Consider the following 24886-nt stretch of genomic DNA (forward strand, 5'->3'; position numbering starts at 1 on the left):
GCCCACTAACAGTCCAGGATTTAATTTCTTCCTTTCTCTTCTATTACAATACAGTAGGTAAAAACCAAGCACAGTAGAACTTATTGGTGGGCCTTGAGGTCCAACCACTGGGACCTCCATTGCAGGGGTTATCGAGGAAAAAACTTTATATAATCAACTGGCTCCAGAAGGTTAAACAGATTTGTAAATTACTTCTATTAAAAAATCTTTCAATCTTTCCTTTCAGTACTTATGAGCTGCTGAAGTTGAGTTGTTCTTTTCTGTCTAAGTGCTCTCTGATGACACGTGTCTCGGGAACTGTCCAGAGTGGAAGCAAATCCCCATAGCAAACCTCTTCTACTCTGTGCAGTTCCTGAGACAAGCAGAGATGTCAGCAGAGAGCACTGTTGCCAGACAGAAATGAACAACTCAACTTCAGCAGCTGATAATTATTGGAAGGATTAAGATTTTTTTATAGAAGTAATTTACAAATCTGTTTAACTTTCTGGAGGGAATATACAGGAATACATAATCAGAGCTAACTTTTTCCGAAAACAGCCCCACACCTGTCCTCGGGTTGTTTGCGGGATTACAACTTGGCTTAATTCACTTCAATGGAACTGAGCTGCAATAATTCACACAACCTGAGGACAGGCGTTGTGCTGTTTTTATAATTCTGGATAACCCCTTTAGATAGTCATACACATTAGATCAAAGTGGGTCACCAATTCTGACAGGATCAGAAGGCCAGGTATTGTATGGTGGGCTCCTCTCTCCCAACATCAGACAGATGTTCTTGTTCTCTGGGTAACAGGCTGCCCCTTTTCCCCTCCTGTCTTTTTAGAATTCGCATAGCGTGCATCTGTATATAAGAACTGGAAGAGATAGCTGCTACCTGAAATGTAGTGCCAGATTTAGTCCCCATGAAAAGTGTCAAGCAGGGCTCCCCACCTACCATTTGCTATTTATATTACTGGGTCTTGCAAAAAGAGGACTTGTGGGCCACCTTAGGCACCAAGGCTTGGGTACATCTGCCACATTTGCCTTCTGTGTAGCTATAGCCCTACTAGGGGTTACAATTGTTTAGTCTTGAGAAGAGACGTTTAAGGGGGGGATATGATAAACGTATATAAGTATATTAATGGCCCATACAAAAAATATGGAGAAAAACTGTTCCAGGTTAAACCCCCCCCCCCCCCCCAAAGGACGAGGGGGCACTCCCTCCGTCTGGAGAAGAAAAAGTTTAGTCTCAAGGGGCGACACACCTTCTTTACCATGAGAACTGTGAACTTATGGAACAGTCTACCTCAAGAACTGGTCACAGCAGGAAAAATTAACAGCTTTAAAACAGGATTAGATACATTCTCAAAATAAAGAGATACCCTTAGAAATTAAGAGAGAGCCTATGTTAGATTTAATTGTGGGTAGAAATGGTGCCAATGGGGTGATATCAAAGATATATAAAAATCTGATGGTATATATTCTTCAGGCGTATAGTGTGCCCGCTTTCTCTAAATGGCAAATAAGTTTGGGCCTGGATCAAGTCGCATGGAGGTCTGTCTTGGGTTCTGTAACTTTACAGTCGATAGGTGAGGGCCCTCGGCTATCCCAGTTATATATTCTATATAGAGCCTACCAGACCCCCTCTATGGTAGCTAAGTATGCTGCAGGTTTAGATTCTAAATGTCCGCGTTGTTCTGCCAGCAACGCGGACATTGAGCATATGTTTTAGAATTGCCCAGAGATACAGAGTTATTGGAGGCAAATATTGGAATTTATTGAGCAAAAAATTTAAATTAAAGTCCCGGTAGATATAAAAATTTGTGTTTTGGGTTGTATTGATATTCATGAGCTAGGCCAATTTACACAAACTATTTTAAGCAGATTACTATTCAATGCTAGAGTTCTTATAGCTAGGAACTGGAAAGAAGCAAAAGCTCCAACCATAGAGGAATTCCGATAAAAAAATGGAGAGAGCTATATCTTGGGAGCGGGCGATGTATCTTAAGCGAGGATGTAGTGATTTGTTTTCTCAAATATGGTCAGGCTGGCTTAATGATGTATAATATCCTCAAGGGAAGAGAACGAAGTGTGTGTGTGTGTGTGTGTGTGTGTGTGTGTGTGTGTGTGTGGCACTAGAATAAGGATTGTGTGGAAGGGGTGGGTGGGTGGGGTATGAAGTGGGTATGTACATAGGTAACTATAAGACAGGTATCCTTTGGGTTCTATGCTGTTAATAAATAATATAGAGAGATATAGGATAATAAATAGAACCCTGTATTTTATATTTCTGTCTTGTTTTGTATAACTGTATGGTTTGTCATTTTGTCTGTTCTGTTTTGTGATGTAAAATAAAAAAAAAAAAATCATATAAAAAATAAAAAAAAAGATACATTCCTGGAACAAAATAACATTAATGCTTATGAAGAAATATAAAATCCCATCCCTTCCCCAATATCGCGCCACACCCCTACCCTTCAATTCCCTGGTTGAACTTGATGGACATATGTCTTTTTTCGACCATACTAACTATGTAACATCTGGAGAGTCACATATTGAAGACTACCAGGCTACAATATATATATTATAATTTGTTGACTTATCTGAAGTGACGGCTAGAGTGATAGTTTTCTTCTTCTAGAAGTATAGGATCCTTTTTGTCCCGCTACATACTGGTTTTATTACATACACTGCTGTCTGTGGCATTGAGGGGACATTGTGTTACATTGTTTCCTTGCAATAAACAGGACTTATATTATGCAATCTGTTTCCTTTTGAATGGATCAAATACAAGTAACACTCACACATGGTCCTAGCAGATAACATGCCAGTCAAACCACCAATGTCAGGAGGTCGTAGTCTCATGTGTTCTGCATATAGGATTCTTTCATAGAGATTGACAAGGAGCTGAATTTTCCAGGCCACTGACCTGTCGCTAAGGGTACTACATATACAGTGAATAAAAGTTTCCACATAAATGTGTAAAGATTAACTTGTATCATGAAAACAACATAACTTTAACGGAAGAACAACAGAAATAATGGCAAAAGAATTTTATCAAAATTTCATCCTTGTTTGCTGGAGGAAAACCATCAAATTCCAAGTACAGTGGTTCCTCAAGTTACAATATTAATTGGTTCCAGGACGACCATTGTATGTTGAAACCATTGTATGTTGAGACCATAACTCTATGGAAACCTGGTAATTGGTTCTGAAGCCACCAAAATGTCATCCAAAAATAGGAAAATGTGAAGATTAAACCAAAATAAGTAGATAACTGATATAGATAAAGCAAATCCTTACATATAAAAGTAATAAAGAGCTGCTGGGAGCTGTAAATCACTGTCTATTTCAGTGTTTCCCAACCAGGGTGCCTCCAGCTGTTGCAAAAGTTTTGCAAAAGCTTGAGGCAACCTCTTTGGGAAACAATGGTTTATGTAGAGGACAGGAGCTTCTTCAGGGTCCTGTACAGTACACAGTGTCCTAAAAAAAAAAAAGGAAAATGGAGCCACCCTCACCTGATGGCCAAAGGAGCAGCTAACCCTGGCACAGGTAAAGTGTACAGAACATGTAATGCCTCCCTGTACTGTAGGGGGCGCTACCAGACACCAGTCACTGCATGCACTTTAGGAATACACTGGTTTTACCAGTGAAATATCCATTCAGATTGGTCGGTTCTTCCAGCCATTGACAGGTATCACAGATCTGAACTGTCTGTAGCATTGTATGTTGAGTCTGGTTTCAATTTACAATGGTCCAGAAAAGACCATTGTATGTTGAAACTATTGTATGTTGAGGCCATTGTAAGTTGAGGGATCACTGTACAGCCATGCAGTTCAGCTATATTAAGGTAAATGGGGCTGAGTTGCAGTACCACAACCCTGTTTTAAATCCCAGCCAACAGATCTAATATGACTTTTTGCAATAGCAATTTAGCATTTTGATTAGAGTGAATGTGGACGTTCCTTCTCCCTTGATGGGGTTCTCCACTTTAGAGAATCCCTACTTTTAGAGGGGTCTTATGACAATGTTCTCCTGCACGAAAAACCAGGGATCAGCTGTAACCTGTAAGTAGATATAAAAGTAAGGCTATGTTCACACCTCAGAATGTCCGCACGGAAAATCTGTGTGGATATTCCGAAAACTGGGGGGAACTATGGCCGCACAGGATTGCACCATCTTATAGATGGCTTTACATTCTGTGTGGAGTCTGCTGAAAGAATGAATAGGTTCATTCTTTCTGCAGACATGGAAATTGGAATTTCCATGCCAGAAACCCCTGGCACAGACATTCCTCTGTGTGATTTCAATGGGACTCTGCTGCTCCAGAATCTCCATGCAGAATTCCAATACTAAATTTTGCATGGAAATTTTGAGGTGTGAACATAGTCTAAGTGTTCAATTTCTTGTCAGCGCCACCACAAGTGAAACTGCTCAGTGCTCATTCAAATCAACAGGACAGAGCAGGTCCTCTACAGAAAGAGATACTCTTTGTAACCTCTTTCCACTTTGGACAAATAAGTATTCTGTAAAGAGGACCCCACCCTGTATTGATGCATAGTCAATTAATAGAATGAATGTATAATAAAAGGCCTTAGAACCTGGCCAACCCCTTTATTAGGGATTGTGTCCAGATAGACCATAGGGCATATGGATATCATAGAAAAAGATGCCCTGCTTGAGTTACCTTTTCTATTAGCTCTGGTTAGTCTAGTATTTAAATAACCAGCATGAAATAAATAAAGGGGTTATCCAGTGGGATAATTTAATGTGTTACTGCTAGACATGAGCAAATTTTTGAAAAATTCGATTCAGCTGATTCGCCGAATCTTCTTAAGAATTTGGTTCAGTCTGAATTTATTTGTGGCGATTCGCTTTTAAAAAGAGCTATTTCTGGGCTACAGAGAGCTTCAATAGGTAACACTCATAGGAAATGTGCTGTGTTACTGAATAACAGTATTATTTCAATATGACATGCAGATTACAGGCATCGCTATTAGAATCACTGTAGCAGAGCTGCACAATGACAGAGCCTGGAGCCTGCCCACAGCCTGGAGGTAGCGACAGCATGGGGAGACCATATAGTGGAAGAATGACACAGCCTTTAGGTGGCAGAAGCATGAGGAGATCATATAGTGGCTGAATGACACAGCATGGAGGTGGAGGTAGCATGACGAGACCATAGGGCTTCACAATTGAAAAGGATAAAGATATTTTTTAACATTTAAATTGAAGATTTCAAATTTATGAACCTAAAAAGTTTTATTTAACCCCTTAACGCCTTGGGGACAGAGCCCATTATGACCCTAAGGACGGGAGCATTTTTTGCAAATCTGACCACTGTTACTTTAAGCATTAATAACTCTGGGATGCTTTTACTTATAAATTTGATTCCGAGATTGTTTTTTCGTGACATATTCTACTTTATGATAGTGGTACATTTTCGTCGATACTTGCATCATTTTTTGGTGAAAAATTAAAAAATTTGATTAAAATTTTGCATTTTTCTAACTTTGAAGCTCTCTGCTTGAAAGGAAAATAGACATTCCAAATAAATTATATATTGATTCACAAATACAATATGTCTACTTTACGTTTGCATCATAAAATTGACATGTTTTTACTTTTGGAAGACATCAGAGGGCTTCAAAGTTCAGAAGCAATTTTCCAATTTTTCGCAAAATTTTGTAAAACGGAATTTTTCAGGGACCAGTTCAGGTTTGAAGTGGATTTGAAGGGTCTTCTGGTTTAAAATACCCCATAAATTACCCCATTATAAAAACTGCACCCCTCAAAGTATTCCAAATGACATTCACATACCCCACATCGCACACAATTATGGAAACTACACCCCTCAAGGAACATAACAAGGGGTACGGTGAGCCTTAACACCCCACAGGTGTTTGACAACTTTTTGTTAAAGTCGCATGTGTAAATGAAAAAAAAAAATGTTTTCATTAAAATACTGTTTTTTTTCCCCAAATGTTACTTTTTTACAAGGGGTAACAGGAGAAAATGCCCCCCAAAATTTGTGACCCCATTTCTTCTGAGTATGGAAATACCCCATGTTTGGACATTAAGTGCACTGCGAGCGAACTACAATGCTCAGAAGAGAAGGAGCGCCATTGAGCTTTTATAGAGATAATTTGTTTGGAATGGAAGTCGGGGGCCATGTGCATTTACAAAGCCCCCCGTGGTGCCAGAACAGTGATCTGTGCAAACAAAAAAAAAAAAAATAATTTTCATTTTCACTGAACACTGTTCCAAAAATCTGTCAGACACCTGTGGGGCGTAAATGCTCACTGTACCCCTTGTTACATTCCGTGAGAGGTATAGTTTCCAAAATGGGGTCACATGTGGCTATTTCTTTTTTTGGGTTTATGTCGGAACCGCTGTAAAATCGTCCACCCCCTGTGCAAATCACCAATATAGGCCTCAAAGGCACATGGTGCGCTCTCACTCCTGAGCCTTTTTGTGCGCCCGCAGAACATTTTACGCCCACATATGGGGTATTTCCGTACTCAGGAGAAATTGCGTTACAAATTTTGGGGGTCTTTTTTTTCCTTTTACATCTTGTGAAAATAAAAAGTAAAGGGCAACACCAGCATGTTAGTGTAAAAAATTTTTTTTTTACACTAACAGGCTGGTGTAGACCCCAACTTTTCCTTTTCATATGGGGTAAAAGGAGAAAAAAATAAATAAATTGTAGTGTAATTTCTCCCAAGTACGGAGATACCCCATATGTGGCCCTAAACTGTTTCCTTGAAATACGACAGGGCTCCGAAGTGAGAGAGCGCCATGCGCATTTGAGGACTAAATTAGGGATTGCATAGGGGTTGACATAGGGGTATTCTACGCCAGTGATTCCCAAACAGGTTTCCTCCAGCTGTTGCTAAACTCCCAGCATGCCTGGACAGTCAGTGGCTGTCCAGAAATGCGTGGAGTTGTTGTTTTGCAACAGCTGGAGGCTCCGTTTCGGAAACACTGCCGTACAATACGGTTTTCATTTTTATTGGGGGGGGGGGGGGGGGACGACGACAGTGTAAGGGGGTGTATATGTAGTGTTTTACTCTTTATTAGGTGTTAGTGTAGTGTAGTGTTTTTAGGGTACATTCACAGTGGCGGGTTACGGTGAGTTTCCCGCTAGGAATTTGCGCTGCGGCGAAAAATTTGCCGCAGCTCATACTTGAAGCAGGAAACTTACTGTAAACCCGCCTATGTGAATGTACCCTGTACGTTCATATGGGGGGGGGGGCAAACCTCCAGCTGTTTCAAAACTACAACTCCCAGCATGTACTGACAGACCATGCATGCTGGGAGTTGTAGTTTTGCAACAGGTGGAGGCACACTGTTTGGGAAACCTTCAGTTAGGTTCTGTTACCTAACTCAGTATTTTCCAACCAGCGTGTCTCCAGCTGTTGCAAAACTACAACTCCCAGCATGTACTGACAGACTGTGCATGCTGGGAGTTGTAGTTTTGCAACAGCTGGAGGCACACTGGTTGGAAAACCTTCAGTTAGGTCCTGTTACCTAACTCAGTATTTTCCAACCAGCGTGTCTCCAGCTGTTGCAAAACTACAATTCCCAGCATGTACTGATCACAGAAGGGCATGCTGGGAGATGTAGTTATGCAACAGCTGGAGGTACGCAACTACAACTCCCAGCATGCCGAGACAGCTGTTTGCTGTTTGGGCATGCTTCGATTTGCAGTTTTGCAACATCTGGAGTGCTACAATTTAGAGACCACTGAACAGTGATCTCCAAACTGTGGACCTCCAGATGTTGCAAACTACAACTCCCAGCATGCCCAGACAGCAAACAGCTGTGTGGGCATGCTAGGAGTTGTAGTTTGCAACATCTGGAGGTCCACAGTTTGGAGATCACTGTTCAGTGGTCTCTAAATTGTAGCACTCCAGATGTTGCAAAATTACAAATCCCAGCATGCCCGCACAGCAAACAGCTGTCTGGGCATGCTGGGAGTTATAGTTTTGCAACCTCTGGAGGGCTACAGTCTAGAGACCACTATAGTGGTCTCAGACTGTAGCCCTCTAGATGTTGCTAGGCAACTCACCGGCTTCCGTCACATCCAGAGCCGTCCTCTTCTGCCGCACGCCGATCACCGTCGCTCCGCAGCCTCCGGACGGGTAAGTGGACGTCGGCGCCCTTTCCTCTTCATTTTTCCCATTTTGCCCCGCCTATTGTGGGTGGACAGGACGGGGAAAACGAAAGTAAAGCCCCCCCCCGCCCCCGATCTGCTATTGGTGGTCGCGTCTAGACCACAAATAGCAGGGATAGGAGGGGTGGCACCCCTGCCACCTCACTCCTATCGCTTCAGGGGGATCGTGGGTGTCTTAGACAACAATAGACCCATAATGACCCAGAATCGGCACAAATCGCAAGTGTGAATTCACTTGCGATTTGCGCCGATCGCCGACATGGGGGGGTCTAATGACCTCCCTGGGCATGTGCACGGGGTGCCTGCTGATAGATATCAGCAGTCACCCCGGTCTGGTCCCCGCCCGGCGCGCGGCGGGGACCGAAATTCCCACGGGCGTATGGATACGCCCTTCGTCCTTAAGTACCAGGACGCAAGGGCGTATGCATGCGCCTTTCGTCCCCAACAGGTTAAGGACCAAGGGTGTAAACTTGCGCCCTTGGTCCCGCTCCCGTGATATAACGCAGGGTTACACGGTAACCCCGCATCATATCACGGTGGGCCCGGCGTCATAGTGAAGCCGGGACCCGCTGCTAATAGCGCGTGGCACCGATCGCGGCGCCGCGCGCTATTAACCCTTTAGCCGCGCGCTCAAAGCTGAGCCGCGCGGCTAAAAGTGAAAGTAAAATGTGCCAGTTATCTCAGGAAGCTGTTCGGGATCGCCGCGGTAAAATTGCGGCATCCCGAACAGCTTCCTGAAGTCCGATCGCCGATTGAATGATTCAAGCCTGAGATCCAGGCTTGAGCATTCAATCGCCGAAAACACTGATGCATTCCTAAGGAGATGCATCAATCATTGTTAAAGATCAGTACATGCCATGTTATAGCCCCCCCTAGGGGCTATAATATGGCATAAGAAAATATGGTGTAAAAAAATCACTAACCCTTTCAATGATCCCTTCCCCTAATAAAAGTTTGAATCACCCAGCATTTCCAAGAATTAAGAAAAGAACAGTGTAAATAAAAATAAACCTATGTGGTATCGCCGCGTGCGGAAATGTCCGAATTATAAAAATATACCGCCTTTTTAAACCGCACGTTCAATGGCGTACGCACAAAAAAATTCCAAAGTCCAAAATAGCGTATTTTTGGTCACTTTTTATATCATGAAAAGATGAATAAAAAGCGATCAAAAAGTCCAATCAATGCATAAATGATACCAACAAAAACATCAGATCACGGCGCAAAAAATTAGCCCTCATAGCCCCCTGAACATGGAAAAATAAAAAAGTTATAGGGCTCAGAAAATGACAATTTTAAACGTATAAATTTTCCTGCATGTATTTGATTTTTTTTCAGTAGTAATACAAAATCAAACCTATATAAGTAGGATATCATTTTAACCATATGGACCTAGAGAATAAAGATAAGGTGTCATCTTTACTGAAAAATGTAATACGTAGAAATGGAAGCCCCTAAAAGTTACAAAATGGCATATTTTTTTTCAATTTTGTCGCACAATGATTTTTTTTTCCCGTTTTGCCGTAGATTTTTGGGTAAAATGACTGATGTCATTACAAAGTAGAATTGGTGGCGCAAAAAATAAGCCATCATATAGAATTTTAGGTGAAAATTTTAAAAAGTTATGATTTTTTAAAGTTGAGGAAAAATTGAAAATGAAAAAGCGGAAAAAGCCCTGGTCCTTAAGGGGTTAATGTGTCAGCAGCATGAGCAGACCACGTGGCAGCACAGGGTCACAGCCTGGAGGTGGCAGCAAGAGGAGACAAAATAGTGGCTGATGACACAGCTTTGAGTTGGCAACAGCCTGACTAGACCATAGGGCCTCACAACTGAAAAGAATAAAGATATTTTTTTAACATTTAAATTGAAGATTTCAAATAGATGGACCTAAAAAGTTTTATTGAATGTGCCAGCATCATGAGGAGACCATATAGTGGCTGAATAACACAGCCTGGAGGTGGCAACAGCATGAAAAGAACACATGGTGGCAGAATGAGACAACCTGGAGCTGGCATCAGCATGAGGAGAACATATGGTGGCAGAATGAGACAGCCTGAATACTGGCATCAGGAGTCCAGAAAGTGACCCGGTGACAGAGTGGGGAGGTGGGTGGCAATACCAGGACCCGTCGACGAAGGTGGGTGAAAGGAGAACTTGGCATCAGATGTGTGGCATCAGGCGGGTGTCAGGATAAGAATAGCAGTTGAGGCAGGTAGGTAGAAGAAAACGGTCTCTTTTGTAAAAGTGTTAGTGTGCTCAAGTAAGTATTGAGGATATGTATTACGCAAAACTTAACTTTTAATATTATTCTTAGGATAAAATATATGTACCCAAATATATATATTTTTTTTATTTAGCAGAAGAAAAGGTGTGCAAAAAAAAAAACATGTGCCACCTACACCACCAAGTATTGATGTGATACAAAGACCTCTTAAAGGTGGAAGGGAACAACGTACGGTCCATTGTAACTGGTGGGGGTAAAAACTTCCCCTGTAAGGCCCTACTATCGCATTATTAACTCCCTTCTTGGCAAGTGTTACTCGCCCTAAAAGGGCAGCCCCACACAGCAACCTCTCCCTATTTCCACCTTCAAACACTGCCATTTCCCAGGGTTTTTAGTTGGAAAAAGTTTCCTGTGTGGGGCTGCCCTTTTTAGGACGAGTAATACTTGCCTCCAAAATGTGGAAGGGAACAACGTATTGTCCATTGTAGCAGGTGGGGGTGAAGACTTCCCCTGTAAGGCCCTACTCTCGCCCTATTAATTCCTTTCTTGGCAAATGTTACTTGCCCTGAAAAGGGCTGCCCCACACAGGAAACTCTCCCTATTTCCAACTAAAAACCCTGGGAAATGGCTGTGGTTTTGGTGGAAATAAGGAGAGGTTCCTGTATGGGGTCGCCATTTTAAGGTGAGCAACATTTGCCAAGAAGGGAATTAATAGTGCGAGAGTAGGGCCTTACAGGGGAAGTTTTTACCCCCACCTGTTACAATGGACCATACGTTGTTCCCTTCCACCTTTTTAGAGGTCTTTGCACCTTTTTAGAGCTAGTCGTTACTGTACAAAGCCAGCCTAAAAATAAATAAACAGTTTCACTAACCTTCCGGTGCTCTGGGTATCAGGGTGCCCTGTCCATGTCTGGTGGCTCTGCTGTCTCCCGAGCTGCAGAGTGTAGCATCTATAGCTGGGGGAACTGAGAGTCCTGGTGAAGCCAGTGGTTGGTGGAGTGGTGTTGTGACGTCACATCTACAACTCTAGCTAACTCTGATAAAGCAGACTGTCTGGAGAGGGGCACCCCAAAACCAGAGCTATGAGGGAGGTAAGCTGGAGGAAGGTAAGTAAGTGGAGACTTTAGCAAATTAAATAATTCCATTGGATAATCCATTTAATTGTCATTGTAGGAGATGCATCTCACCTGCTGAATCACAGGAAGTGAGTTATAATTGACTAATTTAGAGACATTTTTGTGAAGATTCAGGTAAAGACAGAACTCTCGGAGCTGTCACTACATATAAATATTTATGATAATGAACTTTTCTGCATTCTGATTTCTTTTGTGAAATGTCTTACAGGATGCATTTCAGGCTGTATATTCTGGAATATTAAAATAAGGGCATACATAAGGAGCCATTTTCATTGTTTTAAACACACACACACACACACACACACACACTTGGGGCCCATTTTAACTGAATGGACAACCTCAAGATGATCAGAGGAGACATCATCTGGATGTAACTGCACTGTAATCACTGATATGGTCTTTAGAAACTGTGTAGAGCTGCTATCTACCACTGTATGAGGGGATATTGGTCTGTATATGGTCTGGTAACATCCATGATTATATCACTGCGGGAGGTATTAAGACTCAATATTACAGCCATCCATGCAACCATCATTCTGTAATATATGAAGAGGACGCAGGCGGCAGCTGACTCATGGAGGAAATCCAGCGGATGACAATAGCTTCTGCATAGGAAGTTAATGTCTGTGGGTCGTTTCTCAGGAGGCTATGCTCACTGTTTGTTTATGCTGACTAATATGCAGTTAAGTACATGAGCCCCACCCTACACAAGCCAATGTGTATTTAGATATGCCGGTAATCCTACAATGTGTCAGACCCATGAGAAATCAAACCTGTATCTCTAGGCTATCAATTCCTTATTAATGGATTATTATTATTATTATTATTATTATCCTAGGATATAGTTCTTAATGGTTTATCAAAGGCTGACATGGGGGGAGCTGAGATACCAGCTGCTGTTTGGCAGGATCTTCAGGCTGAACAGCTGTTTTAGCAGACTGTAGACCCATGCCATAGAAATTCATTTTACTTTTCATTCCCTAGCCCTGGACAATGCTGGCGCTGGTAATATTTGCTAGAGAGAAACTGGCAGTCTGCCCATTTACAAAGCAGATGCTCCTAAGCTAAATTTGAAAATTAAATAGTACATATGGCAAATTTTATTGTACCCCCAGACCTGACCCTAAACAAATACAGATTCCCCTAATAATCACAAACTTTCCTAGCTCCTGAACGAATCAGAGGTTTCATAGCGGAACCTTGAAACGCGTTAGTCTTTGTTTTCTGCTTGAGACATCTGTATTTTGATGTTTTAAAGGTATATAATGATTTTATGATGCTTTGGAATCCTGGACTACTATTTCAATTTACACAAACCCACACACATACTGTGTATACACACACCAACATATATTAGGCTATGTTCACACAATGGAATTTCTGTGCATAATTCTGCATTGGAATTCCGCACAGACATTCCACAGCAGCAATGGGATTCTGCTGTACTGTTAACGTAGCGTAATTTCCTTGCCGGAAACATCTGGTGCGAAATTTCGGATTCCGGTGTTCGCAGAAGGAATAGACATGTCTATTCTTTCTGCGGACTCCTCACAAAAATGCATTGCCGTTTATGAGACAAAACATTTCCCAGCAGTCCTATACTTGCCATATATGCTTTATAGAGATGACTGGGCACAGCAGAACAAGACTGTTCCAGCCAGCAGTGATGAACACTCCACTGTTGTCTACCATCCGCTGGTCTAAGGTAACCCTCTCTTTAATGCTATGTTTACTTTTCAGACAGCAGACAGGCATCCACTGTCCAACTAAGGCTGGGTTCACACCACGTTTTTCAAATACGGTTACCGTATAAGGTTTTCCGCTAAAAAACGTATGGCAAAAACCGTATGCAACCGTATGACTCCAAATTAAAACACATACGGTTTTTCCCCGTATACAGTTCCAACGGTTCTATCCGTTTGCATCAGTTTTTGCCAACGGTTTTGCTATTTTGTTGGAATTAGTTTTCCAGCAATTTAATAAAGTTACTATTGTTCTATTGAAATTCCAATCTGCGCATGTGTCAACTCCAAAAACGGATTAGAAAAACCATGTGCAACCGTATTCTGAGATTCTGTGTATGGTTCTCATAGACAACAATGTTAAAAGAACCGCATACTGTTCGCATACGGTTTTCCAACCGGAGGCAAAAACGTGGTCGACAGCGTTTTTGCCTACGGTTGAAAAATCGACAAAACCGTATCCGAGGCAAAACGGATGCAACCGTACACAACATTTGGAATATGGTTTACAATGCATTCTCTATGCATACGGTTTTGGATACGGTCGTATACGTTTTTTTGTGGAAAACTGTATACGGTTACCGTATTTGAAAAACGTGGTGTGAACCCAGCCTAACAGCCCTAGAAGGAGAGCTGGAGAGGAGCCAGAAGGAGTTAGTGTAGAAGGAGGCGCTTTTAACCCCATATCTATCCTCTTAAGTACACTTTTAACCTAGAGAGTATTTTAAATAACACTTCTGGTAGCCCTTCTATAGCTGTAGCTGTTTTCCTCTAATGGGACCAGAAGTCCCAGCCTACACTGATAATCTGTAGAGTTTACCAAGTACCAGATATCAGAGCTATATTTCTTTGCACAACTATAAAGTGTAAATACAGTTTTCCAGACTATTGAACGCTACTGGTACACACCGGCGCACCACAGGATACATCAGTGTACCTTTTTTTAAGATATTCAAATTTATACCCATGTTGTACAGCCAATACTTGATTCTAGAGTTCTCCTTCCATAATTCTAAGGATGACATTAATGTGTCAAGCTTTTTCCCTTTCTTGGGCCATCATTCAACCACATGGAAAAGTGACTCAGAGGAGAGAACACTGGACTGCCTCCTAGGGTATACCACTAGGATTTTGGAAACTTCTTCAGCTTTTAGAGTTGATTATATTTTTTTTCCATCTGCTCTTCTTGCTCATCGCTCTGGCACTTCAGACATAATAGCTAGTTGTGAATACACAAAGCAGAGCTCACATACCAAGCCGGGAGTGCTCTATAACACACTCATGTAGAAAGCAAGCAAACTGCTTTAACTCCCTTGTTGCTAAAGACCTGAGTATTACAAGAAGAAAAAAACTGCCTTCGGTTTGAAGTTCTGTTGAGGAGTTAAATGAGTTGTCCTGTTTATAAAACCAATTTTCCGATAGCCTATTAAGGGATTTTTATGTTCACAAAGAGGATTTGGGCTCTCCATCAGTCAGCTGAAGTGGAAAGTGACTGTCAAGAGTGTTGGAGGACCTGGGATCTCTTAACATAACCAGACCTTGAAAACAATGGGCTCCATTAGATTATTTTCATGTCATGGATTCAACGGCTTTCTTACATAACTCCCTGCAGATCTTTGAGGATCGCAGTACCAGGACTCCCTGTCATAAACGTATTTTCTTAGGCCCTTTGTAACAAACTTTTTATTAAATGTTTTTCTTTCTTTCTAAAGGGATCCTGGGTACTGTAGGCCTGTAAGTTTAACATCCTGTTGTGGGTACAATTTTTTTTGAGGGATTTCTGCTTTTTTCGAGTATCCTAATAAAAATAACCTTCTAACACAGTACCAACATGGGTTTATGCGGGATCGGGTCTGTCAGACTAATCTGATCAGCTTCTATGAGGAGGTCAATTATGGACTGGACCAGGGTGAAACTGTGGATAATATATATCTGGACTTTTCTAAGGCATTTGATACTGTGCCACATAAAAGGTTGGTACATTAAATGAGAATGCTGGGACTAGGGGAGGATATATGTAAATGGGTTAGCACTGGCTCTAGCAGAGGATTGGGGTCAATGGAACTTGCTCCTGGTTGGGTGACAGTTAGGACTCAATCCCACTACAGAATATACTGGATATAATGAGTGAGGGAGATAAGCATCTGTCAGGCACCACTGTCACTGCTTATTTCTGAAGAACCAAAACATCAGATAAATAAAACTCAGACCTTATATAATTCTTAATTTCCCTGATCGGAGATATCCTATACTCATGAGATTGGGTTCCAATTACACAGTGGACTTCTATGTGGATCTTGGCATGGAATCCCCTCTAAATTCTCTGAATGTGAATTTTGCCTGCAAACCATGTTCCATTATTTATTTAAGAATTTGAGCTTTAGTTCCATATGGCTCAGACTTTTTACACCATGATTTGACAAATCTGTGCTGTGGAAAAGTGACGTCTTGTAGCCAGAACATGGATTAGCCCCAGCACTCATTCTGTAATATGAATATGAATCAGGAATCAATTAAGGTTTGTCTATCTACAGGCATGCTATTTTATTTCTGAATGTAAGGAAATTGAGAGTAAGGCAATATTCACATTTCGGAATGTTCGCATGGAAAATCTCTGTGCAGACATTTGGCAGACTGTGGGTGCCGTCATAATATGCTGGCACTAGGACCGCACAGGAATGCGCCATCTCATAGATGGCTATGCATTCCATATGGAGTCTGCTGTAAAAAATTTATCCAGTTCATTCTTTCTGTAGACACGGAATTCTGAAGTTCTGTGCCAGAAACATCTGGCATGGAAATTCTGCTGTGTGCACAGCGCAGCAGCATCCCCTTGAATTCAACGGGACTCTACTGCTGCAGAATCTCTGTGCAGAATTCCGCAAGGAAATTCCAGATTTTGCTTTGAAATGCATTGCCATCTATTAGACGCATTCCTGAGGATTCCTAGCGCCCGTGGTATTCTTTAAATGTGCAAAATGTCCGCCCCTGTTGTCTGGGTGGACATTATGCACATTGTTGTAGCGCATGAACATGGTTTAACCCCTTAAGAACCCAGCCCTTTTTCACCTTAAGGAACTGGGCATTTTTTTACACATCTGACCACTGTCCCTTTAACCCCTTAAGGACGCAGCCCTTTTTCACCTAAAGGACTGAACCCTTTTTCGCAATTTTTACCACCGTTGCTTTACAAATTAATAACGCGAAAACGCTTTTACCGAATATTCTGATTCTGAGAGTTTTTTCGTGACATATTCTACTTTATTTTGGTTGTAAATTTTTGGCGTTACTTGCATCCTTTTTTAGCATTTTTCTAACTTTGAAGCTCTCTGCTTGTAAGGAAAATGGATATTCCCAATACATTTAATTTTTCTTCACTTATGTTGGCATCATAAAATGGACATATTTTTGCTTTTTGAAAAAATTAGAGGGCTTCAAAGTAGAGCAGCAATTTTCCGATGTCACAGATGTTACAGAACTACAGCTCCCAGCATGCCTGGGCAGTCCAGGCATGCTGAGAGTTGTAGTTTGGCAACATCTGGAGGGCTACCGTTTGGGCACCACTGTAACAGTGGTCTCCAAACTGTGACCCTCCAGATGTAGCAAAACTACAACTCCCAGCATGCCCAGACAGCCTTAAGCTGTCTGGGCATGCTGGGAGTTGCAGTTTGGCCTTCCTAGTGGTTGCCACAGTAAAGATCGTTTTACTTTCACTTTCAATTCTGAATTGACATCTGTGATCGCCGACATGGGGGGGGGGGGGGGTCTCAGGATCCCCTGGGCAATGTGCCGAGGTGCCTGCTGAATGATTTCAGCAGGCATCCCGGTCCGGTCCCCTACCGGCTAGCGGCGGGGACCGGAATTCCCACGGGCTTATGCATACGCCCCAGATCCTTAAGGACTCGGGATGCAGGGTGTATGCATACGTCCGGCGTCCTGAACAGGTTAAGCATTAATAACTCTGGGATGCTTTTACTTTTCATTCTGATTCAGAGAGAGTTTTTTCTTGACATATTCTATGTCAGGCCCAAGGCCTGATTATTAAAATCCTATATGTTTATTATAACTGTAACTGTGTAATCACTTATCCAAGACATGGGTGAGGGGTCATTCAGACGGTGTATCCTTTTTGTGTATTGCATTTTATTGGGGGTCTGGCTGTTTGTTCGTATCTCCTTTGAAGTCAGAGGCCCTTTGAAGCAGCAGGATGTAAGGGGACTCTGGTCCCATCATATAATCAACCAGAGAAGAGGGCCAGGAACAGAGATGCCCCCCTGGTGGGATCAGAGGGGAGGGGGAATGGAGTCTCCCTCCAAAAAGGCAGATATATAATACTTAACAATGCTAGACTCAGGGTGTTCAAGGCTTTGCCCAAAGCTGACAAGAGCTGGACTCTCACTCACAAAGGACGGCTATACCATAATGCTGTAAGAACTTCATCTTTTGTTTTCTGAACTTGTCTTGCAAAACTATTTTATATATTTTTGTACCTGTATGTCATTTGTTAATTTTTATGCATAGCACTGATACCTTTTATCAGATTAAATGTTTAATTAATCAGCTCTGGTCTTTGATCTCAAAATATATGAGCTCACCTTTCTGAAGGCAGCTCTGGTGTATACACGTTTATCTAAGGGTTAATTTGGTGACTTGCTGGGACTAGTAGTGGACACCCAGAGGTCTGGTGGCCTTAACCCTTGCACCATCACACTCTCTCTAATTTCTTGGCTGGACCTATAGGGTGTGATCGTGACATTCTACTTTTATGTTAGTGGTAAATTTTCGTCGATACCTGCATCATTTCTTGATGAAAATTTAGCTTTTTTTTTTTTACTTTGAAACTCTCTGCTTATAAGAAAAATGGACATCCCAAATAAATTATATATTGATTCACATATAGAATATGTCTACTTTATGTTTGCATCATAAAGTTTTTACTTTTGGAAGACATCAGAGGGCTTCAAAGTTCAGCAGCAATTTTCCAATTTTTCACAAAATTTTCAAAATCGGAATTTTTCAGGGACCAGATCAGTTTTTAAGTGGATTTGAGGGGCCTTCATATTAGAAATACCCCATAAATGACCCCGTTATAAAAACTGCACCCCTCCAAAGTATTCAAAATAACATTCAGTAATTGTGTTTAACCCTTCAGGTGTTTCAGGAATAGCAGCAAAGTGAAGGCGAAAATTCAAAATCTTCATTTTTTACACTCTCATGTTCTTGTAGACCCAGTTTTTGCATTTACAAGGGGTAAAAGGAGAGAAATCACCCTAACATTTGTAACCCAATTTCTCTTGAGTAAGGAAATACCTCACATGTGGATGTCAAGTGCTCTGTGGGTGCACGACAAGGCTCCGAAGGGAAGGTGCGACAATGGGATCTTGGAGAGTGAGTTTATCTGAAAAGTTTTCTGGGTGGGATATGTCACATTTAGGAAGCCCTTATGGTGCCAGAACAGCAAAAAAAAACAAAAAAAACAACAACCCACATGGCATACTATTTTGGAAACTACACCCCTCAAAGAACGTAACAAGGGGTCCAGTGAGCCTTAACACCCACAGGTGTTTGACGACTTTTCGTTAAATTCGGATGTGTAAATATTTTTTTTTTCTTTTTCACAAAAATGCAGTTTTTTCCCCCCAAATTTAAAATTTTTACAAGGGGTAATAGGAGAAAATGCCCCCCAAAATTTGTAACCTCTTCTCTTCTGAGTATGGAAATACCCCATGTGTGGACATCACGTGCACTGCGGGCGTACTACAATGCTCAGAAGAGGAGGAAAAGCAAATTTTGCTGAAATGGTTCTTGGGGGGCATGTCACATCTAGGAAGCTCCTATGGTCCCAGAACAGCAAAAAAAATAAAATAAAAAAAAAACACATGGCACACTATTTGGGAAACTACATCCCTCAAGGTACGTAACAAAGGGTACAGTGAGCCTTAAAGGGAACCAATCATCAGATTTTACACTATATAACGCTTGGCAAAGCGTTACGTAGGGTAAAATCTTTATTTTCACCATTCCCGGGGACGCTCCTGCCCCCAGGGATGGTGAAGATATGATGTTATAAACTAGTCACCTCCGCTGCCGTAAGTAGTCACCTGGGCGGGGAGCTCTTCTCACCTACTCCCGTTCTTCGTCCGGGAGCGACGCCCCCTCCGCTTGATTGATGGGCAGCGTCATCGCTCTGCTCCGTCTGTTCAGTGAGCGGAACAATGACGCGGCCCATCAATCAAGCGGAGGGGGTGTCGCTGCCGGCCGAAGAGCGGGAGTAGGTGAGAAGAGCTGCCCGCCCAGGTGACTACTTACGGCCGTGGCAGTGACTAGTTTATAACTACATATCTTCACCATCCCTGGGGCAGGAGCGTCCCCCGGGGATGGTGAGGACATTATATAGGGTAAAATCTGATGATTGCACCCCACAGGTGTTTGACGACTTTTCGTTAAAGTCAGATGTGTTATTGAGAGAAATTTTTTTTTTCACTAAGGGTTTTTCCCCAAATTGTAAATTTTTACAAGGGCTAATAGGAGAAAATTCCACCCAAAATAAGTAACCCCATGTGTGGACTTCAAGTGCTCTGCTGGCGCACTACAGGGCTCAGAAGAGAAGGAGCGCCATTGAGCTTTTGGAGAGAGAATTTGGTTGGAATAGAAGTCGGGGGCCTTGTGCGTTTACAAAGCGGGGTCCCCGTGGTGCCAGAACCGTGGACCCCCCCACATGTGAACGCATTTTTAAAACTACACTCCTCACAGAATTTAATAAGGGGTGCAGTGAGCATTTACACCCCACTGGCATTTGAAAGATCTTTGGAACAGTGGGCTGAGCAAATGAAAAATGACACGGACCATTTACACCATATTACATTACGTGAGGGGTGTAGTTTCCAAAATGGGGTCACATGTGGGGGGGGTCCATTGTTCTTGCACTATGGGGGCTTTGTAAACACACATGGCCTTCAATTCCGGACACATTTTCTCTCCAAAAGCCCAATGCCGCACACTCTCTTCTCAGCATTGTAGTTTGCCCGCAGAGCACTTTAAATCTCCATATGGGGTATGTTCTTACTCAGAGGAGATGGGGTTAAATTTTGGGGGGCCTTTTTTCCCCTTGTGAAAATTAAAAATTTAGGGTAACACCAGCATTTTAGTTAAAAAAATATATATATTTTTTTCATTTTCCCAACCAACTTTAACAAAAATTTGTCAAACACCGGTGGGGTGTTAAGGCTCCCTGTACCCCTTGTTCAGTTCTGTGAGGGGTGTAGTTTCCAAAATGGGGTCACATGTGAGTATTTATTATTTTGCGTTTGTCAGAATCGCTGTAAAATCAGCCACCCCTGTGCAAATCACCCATTTAGGCCTCAAATGTACATAGTGCGCTCTCACTTCTGAGCCTTGTTGTGCGTCCGCAGAGTATGTTACGGCCACATATGGGTTATTTCCGTACTCAGGAGAAATTGCGTTACAAATTTTGGGGGTCTTTTTTTTTCCTTTTACCTCTTGCGAATATGTAAAGTATGGGGCAGCACAAGCATGTTAGTGTAATTTTTTTAAATTTTTTTACACTAACAGGCTGGTGTAGACCCCAACTTTACCTTTTCATACGGGGTAAAAGGAGAAAAAGCCCCCCAAAATTTGTAACTCAATTTCTCCCGAGTATGGAAATACCTCATGTGGCCCTAAACAGTTTCCTTGAAACACAACAGGCCTCTAAAGTGAGAGAGCACCATGCGCATTTGAGGACTAAATTAGGGATTACATAGGGGTATTCTACACCAGTAATTCCCAAACAGGGTGCCTCCAGCTGTTGCTAAACTCCCGTGAATGCAACAGCTGGAGGCTCCGTTTTGGAAACACTGCAGTACAATATATTTTTCATTTTTATTGGGGGTGGGGGGGGGGGAGTGTAAGGGGGTGTATATGTAGTGTTTTGACAGACCGTGCATGCTGGGAGTTGTACTTTTGCAACAGCTGGAGGCACCATGATTGAAAAACCTTCAGTTAGGTTCTGTTACCTAACTCAGTATTTTCCAACCAGTGTGCCTCCAGCTTTTGCAAAACTACAACTCCCAGCATGTACTGATCACCGAAGGGCATTCTGGGAGATGTAGTTATACAGCTGGAGGTACGCAACTACAACTCCCAGCATGGCAGTTTGCTGTTCGTGCATGCTGGGAGTTGTAGTTTTGCAAGATTTAGAGGGCCACAGTTAAGAAACCACCGCACAGTGATCTCCAAACTGTAGCCCTCCAGCTGTCTGGGTATGCTGGGAGTTGTAGTTTTGCAACATCTGGAGGGCTACAGTTTAGAGGCCTCTGTATAGTGGTCTCCAAACTGCAGCCCTCCAGCTGTTGCTAGGCAACTCACCGGCTTCCATAGTCTGCACCAGGGAGCCAGCCGTACATTATCGCCACCCGCTGCTGCCACTGCTGATGGCAAGTAACCTCCAGCGCCAGTCACAGGACAGTTCCCTTGTTCTACCCGGACTACTGTGGGTGGGCAGAACGGGTGAACCGAATTTTAACCCCCCCGTCCTGCTAATGGTCGGTCGCTTCTGACCGACCAATAGCAGGGATAGGAGGGGTGGCACCCCTGCCACCTCACTCCTATCCCTTCAGGGGGATCGTGGGTGTCTTAGACAGCCCCAACCCCGCTTATTTTCCAGCTCACCCGGAATCGCCGAAGATCGCCAGTCTGAATTTACTGACTGTCTCAGGACCCCCTCAGGGGTTTGCACGGGATGCCTGCTGATAGATATCAGCAGTCATGCTGGACCGGTCCTGCGCGACGGGGACCAAAATTCCCATGGGCGTCCTTAGGAACCCAGGGGGTACAGGTACGCCTCAACGCCCTGGTGCTTAAGTGTTTAATAATGCTAAAATACTGCCCTAAAAAACAGTGTCATATAGGGGAAGATTTATCAAACCTGTCCAGAGAAAAGGTTGCTGAGTTGCCCATAGCAACGAATCCCATCGCTTGTTTCATTTTGTCAGAGGCCTTTTCATAAATGAACGAAGCGATCTGATTGGTTGCTATGGGCAACTCAGCAACTTTTCCTTTGCACAGGTTTTGATAAATCTTCCCCATAATGTATATAAAATACCGTCCATACGCTGTCCTATAACACAACCATAAGGGGGAGATTTATCAAAAACCTGTGCAGAGGTAAAATTGCCCAGTTGCCCATAGCAACCAATTAGATTTCTTCTTTCATTTTTAACAAGGCCTTTGCAAAATGAAAGAAGTGATCTGATTGGTTTCTATGGGCAACTAGGCAAATTTTCCTCTGCACAGGTATTGATAAATCTCCCCCAAGGTGTCTACATAGCAGTGCCATACAATGAATATATAAGAATATAAAAAAAAAAGTGCAGTACAGTTAATAAATAATACCGTATGCAACCATCGGACACAAAACCGGAGCATATTGTAATGGGCCCCAGGTGTTAAAAGTGTAGGTAAACAATGCTACAATATTTCTACTTACTTATATACTGATGAAGGGGGAGGAGCATAGTTTGTTTATAAATGCACGTCCATACAATTGGTCATTTGGGCAGGACACACACAATAGCCTTATAGACACCTGCTAGTAAACAAACACTTCCTTTCAGGGCATGATGGGAGTTATAGTTATGCAAAAGCCACTGGATGGGGAACACTACTGCAGGGGGTCCGCAGAAGAATTCCTTGTCCCGTGGCTCTCCAGATTTTGCAAAACTACAACTCCCATCATGCCCTGACAGTTGCAGCCTGTTTTTGCAACTGGCTGGAAAGCACTGCCCTACAAAGTTGTCGTCGTCCTCTTAAAAAACCCAAACCCGTATAATGGGGAAAACGCTCTATGTACATCTTTAAAAGCCTGTTCTTTTTGGATTTTTCTCATCTTAACTATATCATGTAAAAGTACATTATTTAACTCATTATTAACTATCCTAATCTATTCTCAGGAATGAAAGTTTAAGACTATTTTGCTATATAACTGGAGTGTAATAGACAACACCCACAACAGTGTTTCTTGACCAGGGCTCCTCCAGCTGTTGCAAAACTACAACTCCCAGCATGCCCGGACAGCCAACGGCTGTCCGGGCATGCTGGGAGTTGTAGTTTTGCAACAGCTGGAAGCACCCTGGTCAGGAAACACTTATCCACATTCTTATTCCAATGGGCACTTTCCTTCCCAAACCCCTTATCATCTCCGAACATAATGTACCCAATTCCCCACCACAACGTCACATGTAGCAGAGCCGAATCTGTCACTCTTGCTTTTACAAGAGTAGTTAAATATCACAGCAGCGACGCATTCAGTTACAATTTCAGCTCTGCTACATCTGTATCTTTGCGTAAAACCAGATCAAATGTTTATCTGGCCCCCAGAATAAAGCAAAGATGAGCCAAATCCAGAATGGAATGAATGATAGGAAGTTGGCAGCATAAAAGTATAGAACTTATTATTAATAATAATAATTATTATTATTATTATAATTTTGTCTCCGCTAGATTGCATTGCTGACTTACCGCAGATTCACTGTCGTTTTTCTCCATAATTTTGTACTTATTTTTTTTTTTGAGCTATTAAGTCTTGCTTCTCATTCTCTTCAATGGTAGCTGTGCGGTATTAAGGTATCCAAAGAGAAATTGGTCCTGTCGTAGCGTACCGTGTGGCTTCCTGATCAACAAGTGACACGAGAGTGATCCACTGGAGACAGCAATGCTCAGAGCCTTAGGAATGTATTGCATAGTGGGTGTGAGAGTGAATCACACATTGCTTGTGTCAGCAGACTGGAGAGTTCCGCCCAAAGCAGCAGCAGCAGCAGCTCTCCCTCCCCTGCTCCCAATCTCTGTTCATTCCCCCTTTTCCTCTTGGGATAGGCCTGGGCTCAGGACACCAAGAAGGCGACATCAAAACTTCTTCAACTGGTAACTTGCCTAAAGCAAGCAATGCCTCCGCCAGCAGCAACGCTAGGGTGCACGTACAGATGTGCACAGGGTAGAGCGGTATATACATCATCCATGCATCTCGTAGGGATTTCTTTTTTTGCTATGGCAACTGAACGTAAAAGAGAAAAAAAAAAGGGATTTTTGATTGCATAATGAGAAGTTTTGCAACTTTCTTAAGAACGTCATGTTCTCGTCGCTCACATTTCTAAGATTTCTGCTTGATGTTAAAGCCAGAGACTAAAAAATGATACTGACGTAATCCTGTGTATATAGATGCATGGTGTGTTGAGAGGTGTAGCTTGGAGCTTCTGGGCCCCGATGCAAAATCTGCAACGGGACTCCATTATAATACTGAGATGTGCTTTGGGGCCCCCTTAGGTACCAGGGCCCCGGTGCGACTGCTACCTCTACACCCCCTATAGCTACACCCTTCGGTGTGTTACAAGACAGAGTTCTAATAAACTGTAACAAGCCCTCTTGTTGTGTAGGTTAAAGGAGTTCTCCGGTGAAATTGAACTTATACCCTATCCACAGGATAAGGGATAAGTAGCTGACCGCATATGTCTGATTGCTGCCCCCCCCCCCCCCCCCCAGCGCTCTCAGTGAGGAGGGCGTGTAGTCAACCGCTAGATGGCACACACTCCATTAATTTCTATGGGAACACTGATGATGCCCGAGAGCTGTACTG

The 24886-nt window shown here is 42.7% G+C and overlaps 1 protein-coding gene across 1 annotated transcript in view; it reads right to left on the bottom strand.

Moving 5' to 3' along the window:
- Nucleotides 1-24162, bottom strand: part of INF2 (inverted formin 2) — a 105762-nt gene extending 81600 nt beyond the window's left edge. Inside the window, exon 1 of the mRNA XM_056544942.1 lies at nucleotides 23776-24162. Within this exon, the coding sequence (XP_056400917.1) occupies nucleotides 23776-23802 (27 nt within the window). The 5' untranslated portion in view covers nucleotides 23803-24162. The remainder of the gene's footprint in view (nucleotides 1-23775) is intronic.
- Between the last annotated feature and the right edge of the window lie 724 nt (nucleotides 24163-24886).

This window comes from Hyla sarda, chromosome 11 (genome assembly GCF_029499605.1).
Source record: "Hyla sarda isolate aHylSar1 chromosome 11, aHylSar1.hap1, whole genome shotgun sequence".
NCBI classification, from domain to species: Eukaryota; Metazoa; Chordata; class Amphibia; order Anura; family Hylidae; genus Hyla; species Hyla sarda.